The sequence below is a fragment of the Erythrolamprus reginae genome, chromosome 2, assembly GCF_031021105.1.
Source record: "Erythrolamprus reginae isolate rEryReg1 chromosome 2, rEryReg1.hap1, whole genome shotgun sequence".
Lineage (NCBI taxonomy): Eukaryota > Metazoa > Chordata > Lepidosauria > Squamata > Dipsadidae > Erythrolamprus > Erythrolamprus reginae.
The window spans coordinates 201596598-201612184 of NC_091951.1; the positions used below are offsets into that span (position 1 = coordinate 201596598).

General features: G+C 46.3%; 1 protein-coding gene across 1 annotated transcript; it reads left to right on the forward strand.

Moving 5' to 3' along the window:
- The first annotated feature begins 465 nt into the window (after positions 1–465).
- LOC139158782 (LHFPL tetraspan subfamily member 5 protein-like) lies at positions 466–15272 on the forward strand. Its single transcript, XM_070736119.1, has 3 exons — positions 466–898; positions 12439–12681; positions 15244–15272. The coding sequence occupies exons 1-3, from the start codon at positions 466–468 to the stop codon at positions 15270–15272; spliced, it is 705 nt and encodes a 234-aa protein (XP_070592220.1).
- Positions 15273–15587: the final 315 nt, after the last annotated feature.

A 15587-nucleotide genomic window follows, 5' to 3' on the forward strand; every position in this document is an offset into this window, starting at 1 on the left:
ACCACAGAGTTCAGGGAGGGCATTCCAGGCATTGATCACTCTATTGCTGAAGTCAGATTTTCTGCAATGTAGCATTGCTCTCTCCACCCCCCCCACCCCCGTACACACACACACACTTCCTCCATCACCACCAGCGGAGGAGTGCCGAGACTGCAGAGGAAAAGGTCTTCCCAGGAGATCCTTACGAGGAGGGTGGGGGGGGACAGGACTCTGCTGCCAGATTCCAGGGGTGGAAAACCTGACCAACTCGGTGGAGAAGTGGAGCCGCTGGAGCAGAGGTATGCAGAGTTGTTTTTTTCTTTCCTTCCCCCAAAGGAGGAGGAGGAGGAGGAGCTGAGCGAGGGAAAGAAGGAGAGTGGCCAAAGAAAAGGGTGCATCCACAAATCCTCCGGTAGGCTTTAGCTCCCTGGAGGAAAAGGAAAAAACACTTCTTGCAGAAGGACCCTTGCAAAGGAGACACAGACCATGCTGGCAGCCCGGGAAGCAGCTGCCCTCTACCAGACCGATTTTGTGCGCAATGCCAGGGCGGTGGGTGCTCTCTGGGCTGGCTGCAGCCTCTGCTTTGGCATCTTGGAGGTGGTGGTGCTTATCCAGCCGGCGTGGGTGCAGACGGCACCCCTCACCTACCAGCTGCCCCTCTCCGGGGACCTCCCTGACCCCAGCGTGAGCGCCGTGGGCTCCTTCGGCCTCTACCAAGTCTGCACAGAGCAGGAAGGGGTCCTCCAGTGCGAGGGGTCGCTGGTCACCCTGACCCCCATCCCGTCTTTCAAAGCGGCTGCCGTCTTCGTCCTGATGGCCCTGGTGTTGGTAATGGGCAGCGTGGCCTCGCTGGGACTTTTCTGGGTCTGCAGTGCAGGGACTGTCTACAAGGTGTGCGCCTGGCAGCAGCTTTCGGCAGGTAAGGGGACCCAGGTTGGGCTATCAGGTTTTTTGGAAAGGCAAGGGAGAAATGTGGAGGGAGGGAGGGAGGGATGGGAGCGGGATAGGGAAAGAGCCTCCGAGAAGAGATGGCTTGCCGCCGAAGCTCAAGTCTCACACAAGCCACGCTGTCAACTTAGTAATTGAATTTGTAAAAGACAAAAAGTTTGGTCTCTTCTTGTTGAGGATAGAAAGAGTCAAAATTCAGACAAGACCATGCAGGCTTCATTCAGAATAAATAGAAATGTCCAGATGCAAAGGTTACGCTTGTTGGTTGATCTTCACTTGCTGCAATGGAAGAAAACTGTTTTTTTCTACATCTGAGTGAGCCTGCAGGCTTTTCACTATCAGGCATCCAATCTCCATCAAGCTACGCTGCACACCTTTTGCCTTAGAGCAGTGGTTCTCAACCTGAGGGTCGGGACCCCTTTGGGGGGTCAAATGACCGTTTCACAAAGGTCGCCTAAGACCATGGGAGAAGACAACTCTCTCATGGCTTATATTTTGGCATAGTTTTACAATCCAACCAATCAGGCTTGACAGTGGGGGTGTCCCTCTGACCTTCCTGCCAATCAGCTTAAAGCTCTGTTGGGAGAATTGGCACTAGACTTATGGTTGGGGATCACCACAATATGAGGAAGTGTATTAAGGGGTTGCGGCATTAGAAAGGTTGAGAATCTCTGCCTTAGAGGATCTTAAGTGGTAAAACTCTTCTTCTTTGCTGGCTGGGGAATTCTGGGAGTTGAAGTCCAGATATCTTCAGGTTGCCAAGCTTGGGAAACACTGGCATAGAAGGATGTAGAAAACATGCAGAGCAGGGGAGGGTCTGTTGTCTTTTGGCAGTCGCTGCCCACCTCTTTTCAATCATTCTTTGTATAGGCAATAAAGACTGCTGGCTTGTTTTAGAAAGGAATACTAACTTGGCAGTTGAATTATGAGCTCAGGAGTCCTGAATGAACGGAGTGCATTTCTGCAGGTCTCATTCTTTTCGATTAAGGTAGGATAAGTTCTTGACGGACAGTGTCATTTATTAATTAGCAGGAGGATAGTGCCATAGATGTTGATATCACTTCAGATAAATGGTTGTCCAATCTCTTTGTAAAAACCTCCAGAGTTGGAATACCCTCAGCTTCCAGAATGGTTTCTTGCAGGGTCCTGGTCAGGAGCTCCAAGGTCCATTCCAACTCTGTTATTCTGAAAAGCCAAAAGATTTTGGAGCTAATCAAATTGAAAAGCAACCAATTTTTATCTCTCTCTCCACTGGCTTCAGAATTGCAGGCCCCTTAGAAAGCATTTTCAGTGGACCTTTTTAACCAGGAAATGCTGAGATAGAAACTTCCCCAGGTTGAAGCCAATTTAATTCTTGAATTTTCCATGTGAAACAAAAATTTCTGGTGATCTAAGATCATGTACACAAGAACAAGGGGACACAATCTGAAGTTAGTTGGGGGAAAGATCAAAAGCAACATGAGAAAATATGATTTTACTGAAAGAGTAGTAGATCCTTGGAACAAACTTCCAGCAGACGTGGTTGGTAAATCCACAGTCACTGAATTTAAACATGCCTGGGATAAACATATATCCATTGTAAGATAAAATACAGGAAATAGTATAAGGGCAGACTAGATGGACCATGAGGTCTTTTTCTGCCGTCAGTCTTCTATGTTTCTATGTATATGATGGGTTTTGTTGCCTTTCCAATACAACCTTCATGGGAGAGAAGATATGAGTTCTACGTGGATAAGGAGTAGATAATGCATTAATTCAGATTCAGACTGGAAAAGATAACTCAGAGCTCACACAGCATGCAACTAGCACCTTTGGCAACTCTGTAAACCAGTTTTTTTCACACTGTTGATAACAACTCCTTATGGGATCAAGAGCAATTTTGAGGGGCTTATGCACACCAAGATGTGACCGTGTTAAAACATATCTCCAGGACCACCTTCATGAATCCCAGCGACCGATTAGGTCCCACAGAGTTGGCCTTCTGTGGGTCCCGTCAACTAAACAATGTCGTTTGGCGGGTCCCAGGGGAAGAGCCTGCTCTGTAGCGGCCCCGACTCTCTGGAACCAGCTCCCCCGGAGATTAGAACTGCCTCCACCCTCCTTGCCTTTCGTAAACTCCTTAAAACCCATCTCTGCCGTCAGGCATGGGGGAATTGAGACATCTCCCCTGGGCCCATACAATTTATGTATGGTATGCTTGCGTGTATGTCTATTTTAATAATGGGGTTTTTAAAATGTTTTAAAATTATTAGATTTGTCATAAATTGTTTTATTTTGTTGTGAGCCGCCCCGAGTCTACGGAGAGGGGCGGCATACAAATCTAATAAATAAATAAAATAAATAAATAAATTCTCTCACTGCCTGTATAAGCAAAATTGGGCTTATATGGGACAGTTGAAGTAAGATCTTTAGGGTAGTCACAGTTGCAATCAGTGATGGCTTCACTTAATGACTGAGCTGCCCGTTCCAATTGTCATTAAATGGGGACTTCCTGTTTATATAGAAACATAGAAACATAGAAGACTGACGGCAGAAAAAGACCTCATGGTCCATCTAGTCTGCCCTTATACTATTTCCTGTATTTTATCTTACAATGGATATATGTTTATCCCAGGCATGTTTAAATTCAGTTACTGTGGATTTACCAACCACGTCTGCTGGAAGTTAGTTCCAAGGATCTACTACTCTTTCAGTAAAATAATATTTTCTCATGTTGCTTTTGATCTTTCCCCCAACTAACTTCAGATTGTGTTCCCTTGTTCTTGTGTTCACTTTCCTATTAAAAACACTTCCCTCCTGAACCTTATTTAACCCTTTAACATATTTAAATGTTTCGATCATATCTTAGGGTCATTTACACTCACCCAGTCAGCAGTCACATTGCCTGCTGATATATTTGCCAAAACAAGGGAAACCATCAAATATGAAGCTGCCCCAGTTACCTTGACAGCAGACACAGTGAAATTTCACCTGCTTTGGGGGGGGAGGGATGAACAATGGTGAAAATAAACAGAAATCTGCAGCGTGCTAATGCGGTCAAAGCCACCATGGATGGAAACTGGGGGGCAGGGGGGGAGAGATTTATTTGGACACCTTCTCTTTATGACTATCGGTGGAAAATGTGCTTCCCAAAAAGAGAGAGTTTGAGACTCCTTTTTGCAGAAGAAAATAGGCGTTGATTGCTTACCTGAACGCCTCTTCTCGTACGGTGAGCGGGTACAGCAGTCACGTGGGTTGCTCCTGTCCAATCCGATGGGACTGAGCCTAGTATTAAAAAAGCCTGCTGGATCCGCCCCTTCCCCAGAATTCGCGAATCCGTAGACTTAGGCTCAGATGTGAAGGCTCAATAATGTTCAACTCTCATGTGTTAGAAGAAAGGTAGGTTAAGGAAGTCATAGAAGACCACATAAAAGGGAGGGAAGTGACTGCTGTACCCACTCACCGTACGAGAAGAGGCATTCAGGTAAGCAATCAACGCCTATTCTCCGTACTGAAGGAGCAGGTCCAGCAGTCACGTGGGACATACCCAATAGATAAGTCCCTAGGGTGGGATTAGTTCGCTATCGTGAGAGATAACGGATTGGAGTACCCTTCTGCCGAAGGCAGCGTCCGCTGAGGCGTAAGAATCTATCTTGTAGTGCCTTATGAAGGAGTTTGGCGAGGCCCAAGTGGCTGCTTTGCAGACTTCTTCCAACGGGGCTTGAGTCGCCCAAGCAGCAGATGTGGCAGCACTTCTGGTGGAATGCGCTGTAATATTCCTTGGAATGGAGAGGGAAGCTGACTCATAGGCCTTAGAGATGGTCCCTCTAATCCATCTGCCTATTACTGTTGAGGACACTTTGGATCCCATGGATCTGGGATGATAGGCCAGAAAGAGTGCTTCAGACCTCCGAATTGGTCCTGTGCGTTGAATATAAATTTTCAGCGCTCTAGTAAGGTCCAGAGTGTGCCATCTAATTGCCAGGGGATGATTTTGTTGAAGACAGAAGGAAGGTAAGACAATATCCTGGGATCTGTGGAACATGGAACTGACCTTGGGTAGAAAGGTGGGGTCCAGGTGCAGAACCACCTTGTCCTGATGGAACTGGCAGAGGTCCTGTCTGATTGAGAGAGCTGCCAACTCAGATATGCGTTGGGCGGATGTAATCGCCACCAGGAATGCTACCTTAAAAGATAGGTACCTGAGGGACGCTGATTTCAGGGGTTCATAGGGTGCCTGAGTAAGGGAATGGAGAACCCGTGGCAAGTCCCAGGAAGGATATCTGTGGACCTTAGAAGGTCTGAGGTTGGCAATTCCTCTGAGAAATTCTTGGATTTCTGGGAAGGAACGGAGTGGCTGCCTGCGAGGCCCTGCCAAGACAGAAGAAATAGCTGCCAGGTGGCGATGGATGGTGCTGGCTGAAAGGCCTTGATGGAATCCTTTCATGAGGAAGGAGATTATCCTGTGAATGGGAAGGCACAGGGGAGACAAACCCTCCTGCGAGCACCACTGATGGAATTTGGACCAAGTATGGTCGTAGATTCGATTGGTAGACCCCATTCTGGCCTTCAGGATGATTTCCACTGTGTCCGGGTCGTACCCTCGCAGGTCTAGGTCTCGCCGGATAATAGCCAGGCGGTGAGGTGGAACCACTCCGGGTCTGGATGGAATGAGGCCCCCTGCCGCAACATATCCTCCGAAACGGGGAGTCGCCAAGGGTCCTGGACGGACAGATGTTGGAGGTCCGCGAACCAGGGCCGGCGAGGCCAGTGAGGGGCGATCAGGATTATTCGGGCCCTCTCTAGGATGATTTTGTGGATCACGTCTGGAAGAATTGGAATTCGAGGGAAGGCATACAGTAGACCTGGAGGCCAAGGAATCCTGAGAGCATTGGTTGCCTCTGCTCCTGGGGATGGAAACCTGGAGATGAAGCGAGGGAGCTGGGCATTGGCTTCGGTCGTAAACAGGTCTAGTACTGGTTGACCGAACCTGAGGCAGATCTGGTGGAATAATGCCTGATGGAGATTCCACTCTCCTGGATCTAGAGTCGCTCGCGAGAGCCAGTCCGCTTGGACGTTGAGGCTCCCCGAGATGTGGTCGGCTAGTAGTGACTGGAGATGTCTCTCCGCCCAAAGGCCTAATTTTAGGGCCTCCCTCATCAGGGCCTTGGATCTGGTGCCTCCCTGTCTGCAAATGTGGCTTTTTGTGGCTATGTTGTCCGTAAGGATCAGAACATGCTGGTTGATGATGTGAGGTTTGAACTGTTTGAGGGCCAGAGAAACAGCTCTCAATTCTAGCCAATTGATGGGCCTGGAGGCTTCCTCCGCTGACCACGTGCCCTGGGCTATTAGGCCCTGGGCATGGGCTCCCCAGCCCAATAGGCTGGCATCTGTGGTGACAACAAACTGGTCCGGGCACCTGAAAGGAGATCCCTTGTCCAGAGCTGGAGAAGTCCACCACTTGAGGGATCTGCGAACTGCCGGTGGAATGGCGATGCGACGAGTCGAGTTGCTGTTCCCTGATCTCTGGAATGGTAACAGAAGCCATTGTAGCTCCCTGGCATGAAGGCGAGCCCAGGGGATAATACCAATGCACGACACCATCTTCCCCAGTAGGGAGGATAGGGTGACGATGGAAGTGACGATGCCTATTTGCCGATGACTCTAAAGTGTGCAATAGGGTTGATATTCCTGGAGGCGTCTGTAATATGGTAAATGATTTAGCTTTACTAGATAAATGGTCTAAGCAATGGAAACTGCAGTTTAATGTTTCCAAATGTAAAATAATGCACTTGGGGAAAAGGAATCCTCAATCTGAGTATTGTATTGGCAGTTCAGTGTTGGCAAATACTTCAAAAGAAAAGGATTTAGGGGTAGTGATTTCTGACAGTCTCAAAATGGGTGAACAGTGCAGTCAGGCGGTAGGGAAAGCAAGTAGGATGCTTGGCTGCATAGCTAGAGGTATAACAAGCAGGAAGAGGGAGATTATGATCCCACTATATAGAATGATGGTGAGACCACATTTGGAATACTGTGTTCAGTTCTGGAGACCTCACCTACAAAAAGATATTGACAAAATTGAACGGGTCCAAAGACGGGCTACAAGAATGGTGGAAGGTCTTAAGCATAAAACGTATCAGGAAAGACTTAATGAACTCAATCTGTATAGTCTGGAGGACAGAAGGAAAAGGGGGGACATGATCGAAACATTTAAATATATTAAAGGGTTAAATAAGGTCCAGGAGGGAAGTGTTTTTAATAGGAAAGTGAACACAAGAACAAGGGGACACAATCTGAAGTTAGTTGGGGGAAAGATCAAAAGCAACATGAGAAAATATTATTTTACTGAAAGAGTAGTAGATCCTTGGAACAAACTTCCAGCAGATGTGGTAGATAAATCCACAGTAACTGAATTTAAACATGCCTGGGATAAACATATATCCATCCTAAGATAAAATACAGAAAATAGTATAAGGGCAGACTAGATGGACCATGAGGTCTTTTTCTGCCATCAGACTTCTATGTTTCTATGTTTCTATGTTTCTAAGCTGATTGTTGAGATAGAATACGTGAAATAAGCTCCATTATGCTGTGTTTTCTCTCAGAAGAGAGGAAGACCTGGGAAATCTCTGAATTAATGATGGTTCCCAGATGTAGAATGGAGGTAGATGGCCGGAGATGGCTCTTACTGAAATTTATGGAAAACCCATGGTTCTGTAGAACCGACATGGTGGAAGAAAGATCTGCAGCCACTCCCTCTTTAGAGTTTCCATGAATTAAAATGTCATCTAAATAACATAAAATATGGATGGGCGTGGCCCGGATATGTGCCGCCAGGGATCCCAAGAGCTTGGTAAAGACTCTAGGGGCCGAGGAAAGCCCAAATGGCATAGCCCTATACTGAAAGTGTCTGCCCTGGAAGGCGAAACGTAAAAATTTCCTATGGCATTTGGCCATGGGAATATGGAGGTAGGCTTCCGTAAGATCCAATGAGACCATAAAGTCCCCAGGATGCAGGGCGGCTAAGATGGACGATAAGGAATGCATTTTAAATTTCCTGTATAAATTGGTTTAAATTCTTTAGGTCTAAGATGGCTCTCCAGCCTCCAGAGGTCTTAGGGACCATGAAGAGGATAGAGTAGAAGCCCGAGCCTCTCTGGAGAGAGGGGACCGGTTGGATAGCTTTAATAGCCAATAAGTGGGAAATAGCTTCCTCCATTTGGATACGAGATGGAGAAGAGCTGGGAGAAGGACAAGAAATAAAACGTTTAGGGGGAGAAGAAATAAACTCTAAACGGAGACCCCTTTCCACAGTGTCAATGACCCAGGGGTCCTTATAGGAGCGGTGCCAACTGGTGGAGAACCAAGCCAGGCGACCGCCTATGGGAAAAGAAGAAAACTCACCATCTGGGTTTTTTGGAAGCCCTGGTCGAAGAGGATCCTCTCTGGTAGCGGGAATCTCTACCCCTGGTGTTCCTAGATTGGGATCGAAACCGAGGGGAATACTGACCTGGATTTCTTTGAAAGGTGAACCCCTGATCCTGTTGACGACTTGAGCGCCGAAAGGACTGCGGCTTAGTGACCTTCTTGGTGGTAGGCCCTAAAACCTTCTTCTTGTCCGTGGTCTCTGTGAGGAGAGGGTCCAGAAGGTCCCCGAAGAGGAGATTGCGTTTCAGTGGACCCATGGCTAACTGCCACTTTTGTCTTACTCCCGCCTGCCAAGGGCGGAGCCATAAGAGTCTTCTGGCCATTGTGGAGGCCACTACTGACCTGGCTGCAAACCTGGAAGATTGTAGAGTAGCATCCGCTACATATTGGGCGGCTGCGAAGATTTTGTTGAAATCTTGTTGGCCTCGTAGATCATCTGGAGGTAGATGTTGTTGGAGCTGACGAAGCCACAAGAGCATAGCTCTGGAGAAGAAAGATGCTGCTGCAGCACTTTTAATGTCCCATGAATCTGCTAAGAAACCTCTCTTGAGCATTTGCTCAAGACGCTTGTCTTCTGGACGGAAGATCTCCTCTGCTTCGCCAGGCATGGCTGCTGCAGAGTGGAGGGTCTTAACTGGTTCATCTGGTTTGGGGCAGGCTAGGAGCTCCTCATAAGAAGGAGAGAGCTTGTACAACTTTTTATCCTTGGAAGTGGGGTTAAAGCCAGAGGCTGGATGGTCCCACTGTTTAAGCAAGGCGTCCTTGAACAATTTTGGCATAGGAATTACCTCATTATCTTCCTGTTCTTCCATGAAATAAGGTAGATTTTCCTCCGGAGGGTCTGTGGAAGGAGTAGCCTGTTTTTCTTGTCCGGCTAGCCCCGTGGACACTCTTGCCTTGAGGAGGAGAGATTTGAAGAGTTGAGATGGAAAAATGGCCGCCGGGGCTGGAATCTTAATTTGAGATTCCTCATCTTCCGACAGACGCTGAAAGGGATCATCATCCTCTTCTACATCCAAGTCTTCATTCTCTTCCTGAGAAGAATCTGAGTCCTCAATGACTGGGGCTCTATAGGAAGGAGGGGAGCTCACGGGACGGGAGGAGCGTGGAGGGGGATGAGACAGAGAGGGCACATTGATGGCTGAGAGTTTAGCATCAATGGCTTTAGACAATACTGAAAAGATAGATTGAAACTCCGGAGGTAAGGAAGAAATATCAGCCGGAAGGTTAGAAGTATCCCTGAAGGCCTGAGAAGTTTCTGGCTGGGAGGAATCTTCAGTAATATCTGGCTCCTCTGGACCTAAGCCCCATAGGTTAGGTTGGGGTGGATTTAGGTTTGGCTCATCTAGAGAAAGCACAGTAACCCCAGAGAGAGGCAGATTAGAGGCCTCTGGGGGGGCAGGATTCAAGTGCACTTGGGCCTTCACCTTTAAAGGTTTGGCTGATTTATCATGAATTTTTTGTAGGGCTAGGTCCCTTCTCAGCCCTGGTGGACTTGGCCAAGGAATGGGCTCCTGAAGAAGAGGAGGAAGAGGCCTGGGGGATACTAGTCGATTCATCGCCTGTAGGCCTAACCTCTCTGGGACCTTTGGTAGTGCCTCTCTTGGGAAAAGAAGCCATAGTCTGAACAAATTACAGAAGACAAGGCTTGAGCCAAAGGTAGATCTTGGGGGGAGAAGATTTAATGAGCTTTCCCAAGAGGAGAGGTGACCCTGCTCCTAGGCCCAGGAGTGACTGCGACTTAGGGGCAATCTGGACGGAACCAGAGTTCGTGTCCCTAAATGCAGCGTGGCAGGCCTCACTAAACTTAACTTAAGTAACCAAGGCACACTGGTTGGAGGCCACGCCGGTGGAGAATGGACCTGAGGAACTCACAGCTACTCCAGGGTCAGGCGGTGGACTGGAAGCACTGAACGGGTGACCAAGAAGGGCAAACCGAAAGTGCGCAATTAATGGGCGCGAGGGCCTTCGCGCCAAAATGACCGCTCCGTTTGAAATTGGAGGGAACTAAGTCCAGGAGACAAAAAAGTCCCACACCGCAGGAGGTAAAAAGCCCTTTAGTCTTTTTAAAATAATAGCTTGCCTGGCAAGAACCTCCAGGCCGAGAGGAATAAGGTGAAATTCCAAGCCGGCAGCAGCTGCAGCAAGCGGAGGGGGGGGAAAACCGCGAAAGCTGCGCTGCCAAAACTTCTCCCCCAACTCCAAGCCCGGTACGGCTGGGACAATGCCGGCAAGCTTTAACAAGGGTAATAAATCTTACTTTTAATTGAAGAGAAGTGATCGAAGGGAAGGTGTTTGGAGAGGAACGAGCCTTCACGAGACCCGCTGGATGCGGGACTGAGCGAATTCTGGGGAAGGGGCGGATCCAGCAGGCTTTTTTAATACTAGGCTCAGTCCCATCGGATTGGACAGGAGCAACCCCCACGTGACTGCTGGACCCGCTCCTTCAGTACGGAGAACTATCACTTCTGGGTTTGGTGCAGAAGAAGGAGGAGGCTAGTAATCCAATGGTGGGTTGCTCCCAGTTCGGACCGGTCCTTAGAACCGATATTGCTGGTGGCGGGCAACTCCGCCCACCCACCTGGGACGCTTCTGTGCATGCACACGCAAACCAGTAATAAAGGGTTTTAGAACCCACTACTCTAGTAATTCCAGTGGAAGCTTCTCTGTCGTGTTTCTTTCTTTTTTAAAATAGTCTTTATTAAATATATACATTAAAAAAAATAAAAACAGAAACATACATACATATAAACATATAAAACATAAAAAGAAACCAAAAGAACCCAAACATCTATGATACTATATTACATTTATAGCCTTTTGAATGTGTACATAGTTATAATTTGTACTTTATTTTTCTACTAATATTTATATTTATTCCTATTTCTATTACTCTATGTACATGTGTTTCTCTTTTATGTAGAAAAACATAACTGTCAACTGTTCTGTTGGCTTTTGTAGCTTTGTGACCTAATGGTATGGTGTCTATATCGGGTACATCCTGTTCTTTATTTTATTTTTTTTGTTGTGTTTTATTTTGTGTATTTAGCAAATTGTTTGGTCCAATTGTAGGTACGTGTTTAATTTTATTTTTATTTTATTGTGTGTTGGTCTCTTGTTTGTTTTTTTGTAGTTCAAATTATCATTTATTTTTATTTCTTGTTGGAAAGGGGAGGATTTATTTTAAATTATTCTTTTAAAAATATTTTTTAAATATTTGTTTTGTTTGAGCCATTTGTTCCATCTTTTTCAAGATGTGTGACATTCTGATTTCCCTCTGTCTTGAAGTTCATAGGTCAGTCTTGTCAGTACTGCGCATTCGAGTACTTCATAGTATTCGCTATACAGAGCGCTGGTGAGGCCACATTTGGAGTACTGTGTTCAGTTCTGGAGACCTCACCTACAAAAAGATATTGACAAAATTGAACGGGTCCAAAGACGGGCTACAAGAATGGTGGAAGGTCTTAAGCATAAAACGTATCAGGAAAGACTTCATGAACTCAATCTGAAGGAAAAGGGGGGACATGATTGAAACATTTAAATATGTCAAAGGGTTAAATAAGGTTCAGGAGGGAAGTGTTTTTAATAGGAAAGTGAACACAAGAACAAGGGGACACAAACTGAAGTTAGTTGGGGGAAAGATCAAAAGCAACATGAGAAAATATTATTTTACTGAAAGAGTAGTAGATCCTTGGAACAAACTTCCAGCAGATGTGGTTGGTAAATCCACAGTAACTGAATTTAAACATGCCTGGGATAAACATAGATCCATCCTAAGATAAAATACAGAAAATAGTATAAGAGCAGACTAGATGGACCATGAGGTCTTTTTCTCCCATGAGTCTTCTATGTTTCTATGTTTCATTACAAAATTTAAGGTGGCATGAATTGAGCTGACTGCGTTAAGTGCATAAAGCATTCCTTCTTTTCTTGACCTAGTTATGTGTGTCGTGTGGACTGAACCACAGGGAGGAGGGTATCGAGCCTGAGAAAAGCCAGTGGGCTTGTATTCCACAGCACGTGTCTGTATGGACTTTGTTAATTCTGTCTCCCCCCCCCCACTCCCCTCTTTCCTCTTTGTCTGCCCATCTCTCTGTTTCGCAGCGACTTGTCAGGCTCTTGGCTGCCTGGTTTTTCCAGATGGCTGGGGAGCGCCGGAGGTGAGGGCTCTATGTGGGCCCCAGGCCAGGAGCTACGCCCTGGGCACCTGCTCAATCCACTGGGCCTTCACTCTCGCCTTGCTGGGCATCGCTGATGCGTTGGTCCTGGCCACCCTCGCCTTCGTGCTGGGGAACAGGCAGGATGCTCTCTTGCCTGCAGGCTACACACCACCCCGAGAGGGAAGAGGTAAGCCTGGGCACATCTTGTGCCTCTTCTGTCCTGGGTAACAAATGGAGCCAACGGATGCTTCTTCGAGAAAGCCAGCTGCAATGAGAGGCAGCACAGGCGGCCACGTGAGCCCGTTGCTTAGCTACAGGCAGTGAGACACCCAAATGCAATTAGGATTGAAACTGTCCTGCCACTGGTGTTCCGGCCGTGATGTGAATAAAGTGGATTCTTTCTTGCCGCTTGCAAATATCCCTCCCTTTGTTTTACACATGCTTCATCCTCATCCTCATCCATGTTTGTTTCTCGAATAACACAAATTCTGTGTAGACGCTCCCTAAAAAACCTGCAAACCTGGGTCTTCTTCAATTGAGGCTAGCAAAACATTTGGTTCTGGTGACTAAATGGTTTGGGCAAATTCCAGGTTATTTGTCTCACCTGCCTCCCTTTTTGGCTACAACAGGAAGGCCAGACTAATTTGTTCAGGGTGGGCTTGTATTAGCCTTGATTTGTGAGATGTTGGGATTAATAAAGTTGGGCTGGGGGGGGAATTTAGATAATTATTCGATAGAAATAAAGAATTGGAGTTTTCGGCCTCTCTTTTATCTTCTGCAGCCCAGATACAATAATATACTTCAAAAGCTGATATCAGCAGGTTAGTGAGGCTTACGCAAACATATATATATACATGAATATTTGTGTGTGTGTGTGTAACATTTTTTTGCTTATATATATATATATATATATATGTCACATGGTTTTTTTGCTGAATTTGAAAATTAAGGGAGACTAGGATAGATCTATATCGGCCTTATTTTGGCCTCCTCAGCTAGCCATACCCTCACTGGGACTTGAACCTGCAACCTTTGCCTTGTAAGGCAGAGAATTAACCTCTAGGCTACAGTATCCAATCCCTTCAGCTCTGCACCAGGGAAGGGTTACATATTTTTGTGTCAAATCATCTATATATACATATATCTATACATACATATGTCTATACATACATATGTCTATACATACATACATACATACATACATACATACATACATACATATAACATATATTTTTGCTGAATTGAAAATGAAGGGAGACTAGTATAGATCTAGTATACACACACACATGTATACTATTTAGGGCTCATTCTTGTTGTTGTTGTTGTTGTTATTATTATTATTATTATTATTATTATTATTATTATTTATTGGATTTGTATGCTGCCCCTCTCCGTAGACTCGTAGACAGAGTCAAACACCCAATGATCTTCATTTTACTGCAGACTGACATGTCAGAACAATTATAGAAAATTTAAATGGTCCAATTTTGTTCCGATTTAAAATGTTGCTGCTACGTCTGCCAAAAAAAGAGACTTAGAGAACATGGTGTTGGCATCCCTCAAGTTTGAAGAGGGCTTTGCTCACTAGGCCCTGCTGTGGGAAGCTCACATGACCGATTGGTGTGTGTAAAGCTTCAAAGAGCCGGCAAACTCCTTGGACTGCAAGGTTAATTATCGCTCAAGCATGATGGCAGCTAAAGTCAGTGCTTGTCTCCAGAGGGCCCTCAGCTGGAGACTGCTTGCTTGCCATTTGCCTGTAAATTGAGAAACAATGTCAGAAAAGGCAAAGTTGAAAGTCACGGCTTTTCAATGTTCCCTTTCTTCTTCAATGTACAAGCATTGCACACATGTGCACATGCATGGCAACTAAGGGAGGAGACAAAACATCTGGCTTAACCCAGGTTTTTAAAAAGAAAAAGTACAATTACCTTCAGAAAACACTTTTCAGGAAATGAACAAAGTACTTTGTCTGACTGTGGGTGATCGCCCATCATTTTGTACTCCACAAGTGAGTGCCTTCCTTTCTTCTTCCTTCCTTTTTCCCTTCCCTCCCTCCTTCTTTCCCTTCCTCTCTCCCTCCTACCCTTCCCTCCCTCTCCTTCCTTCCATTCCTCCCTCCTTCCTTTCCTTTCTTCCTTCCTTCCCTCCCTCCCCCTTCCTTCCCTCCCCCCCTTCCTCCTTCCTTTTCTTTCCTTCCCTTCCCTTTCTTCATTCCCTCCCTCCCCCTTCCTTCCATTCCTCCCTCCTTCCTTTCCTTTCCTTCCCTCCCCTTCCTTCCTTCCATTCCTCCCTCCCTCCTTCCTTTCCTTCCCTCCCCCTTCCTTCCTTCCATTCCTCCCTCTTTCCTTTCCTTTCTTTCCTCCCCCTTCCTTCCATTCCTCCCTTCCTTCCTTCCCTCCCTCCCTCTTCCTTCCATTCCTCCCTCCTTCCTTTCCTTTCTTCCCTCCCTCCCCCTTCCTTCCATTCCTCCCTCCTTCCTTTCCTTTCCCTCCTTCCCCCTTCCTTCCCTCCCTCCTTACTTTCCTTTCCTTCCTTCCTCCCCTTCCTCCCCCTTCTTTCCTTCCTTCCTTCCTTCCTCATAATGCAACCTTTTTAGTGTTTATAAGTGAGTTTTAGTGCTGCTTTAGAGGGAGTGGGTAGAGAAGGGAGTGGGTAGACTTTGCTTCAAAGCCCCCAAATGCCTTGGGCATCACAGATTTCAGAAACTATCTTATCATTTTCTCCTTTTCTGCTTGTGGTACTTGCTTAGGTGTGACTTCAGCGCTGACTCCAGATTGATCCCAACCGGCAGACATTCTTCGGAGTTGGATACGTCGTGGTTTGGTTGTACCCGTTGGAATAAATTTTAGAAAACACTAATGTTATGGTGTCTTATGGTTATTAGTATCTTTTGTGACTTTTTGAAATGGCTTACACGGTTCTTTTCTTGTTCAGAGCTGGACAGCAAAAGACTCACAGGCAATATATGGCCTCCTAATTCTAGATTTTTGCACGTCAAAACATGTCACACAGTCAAACTTTGCCAGTAAGTTATAGAATAAGTGATTTCCAAATGATGTTCAGCAGGAAATGACAGGAAGTAAAGTAAGTAGC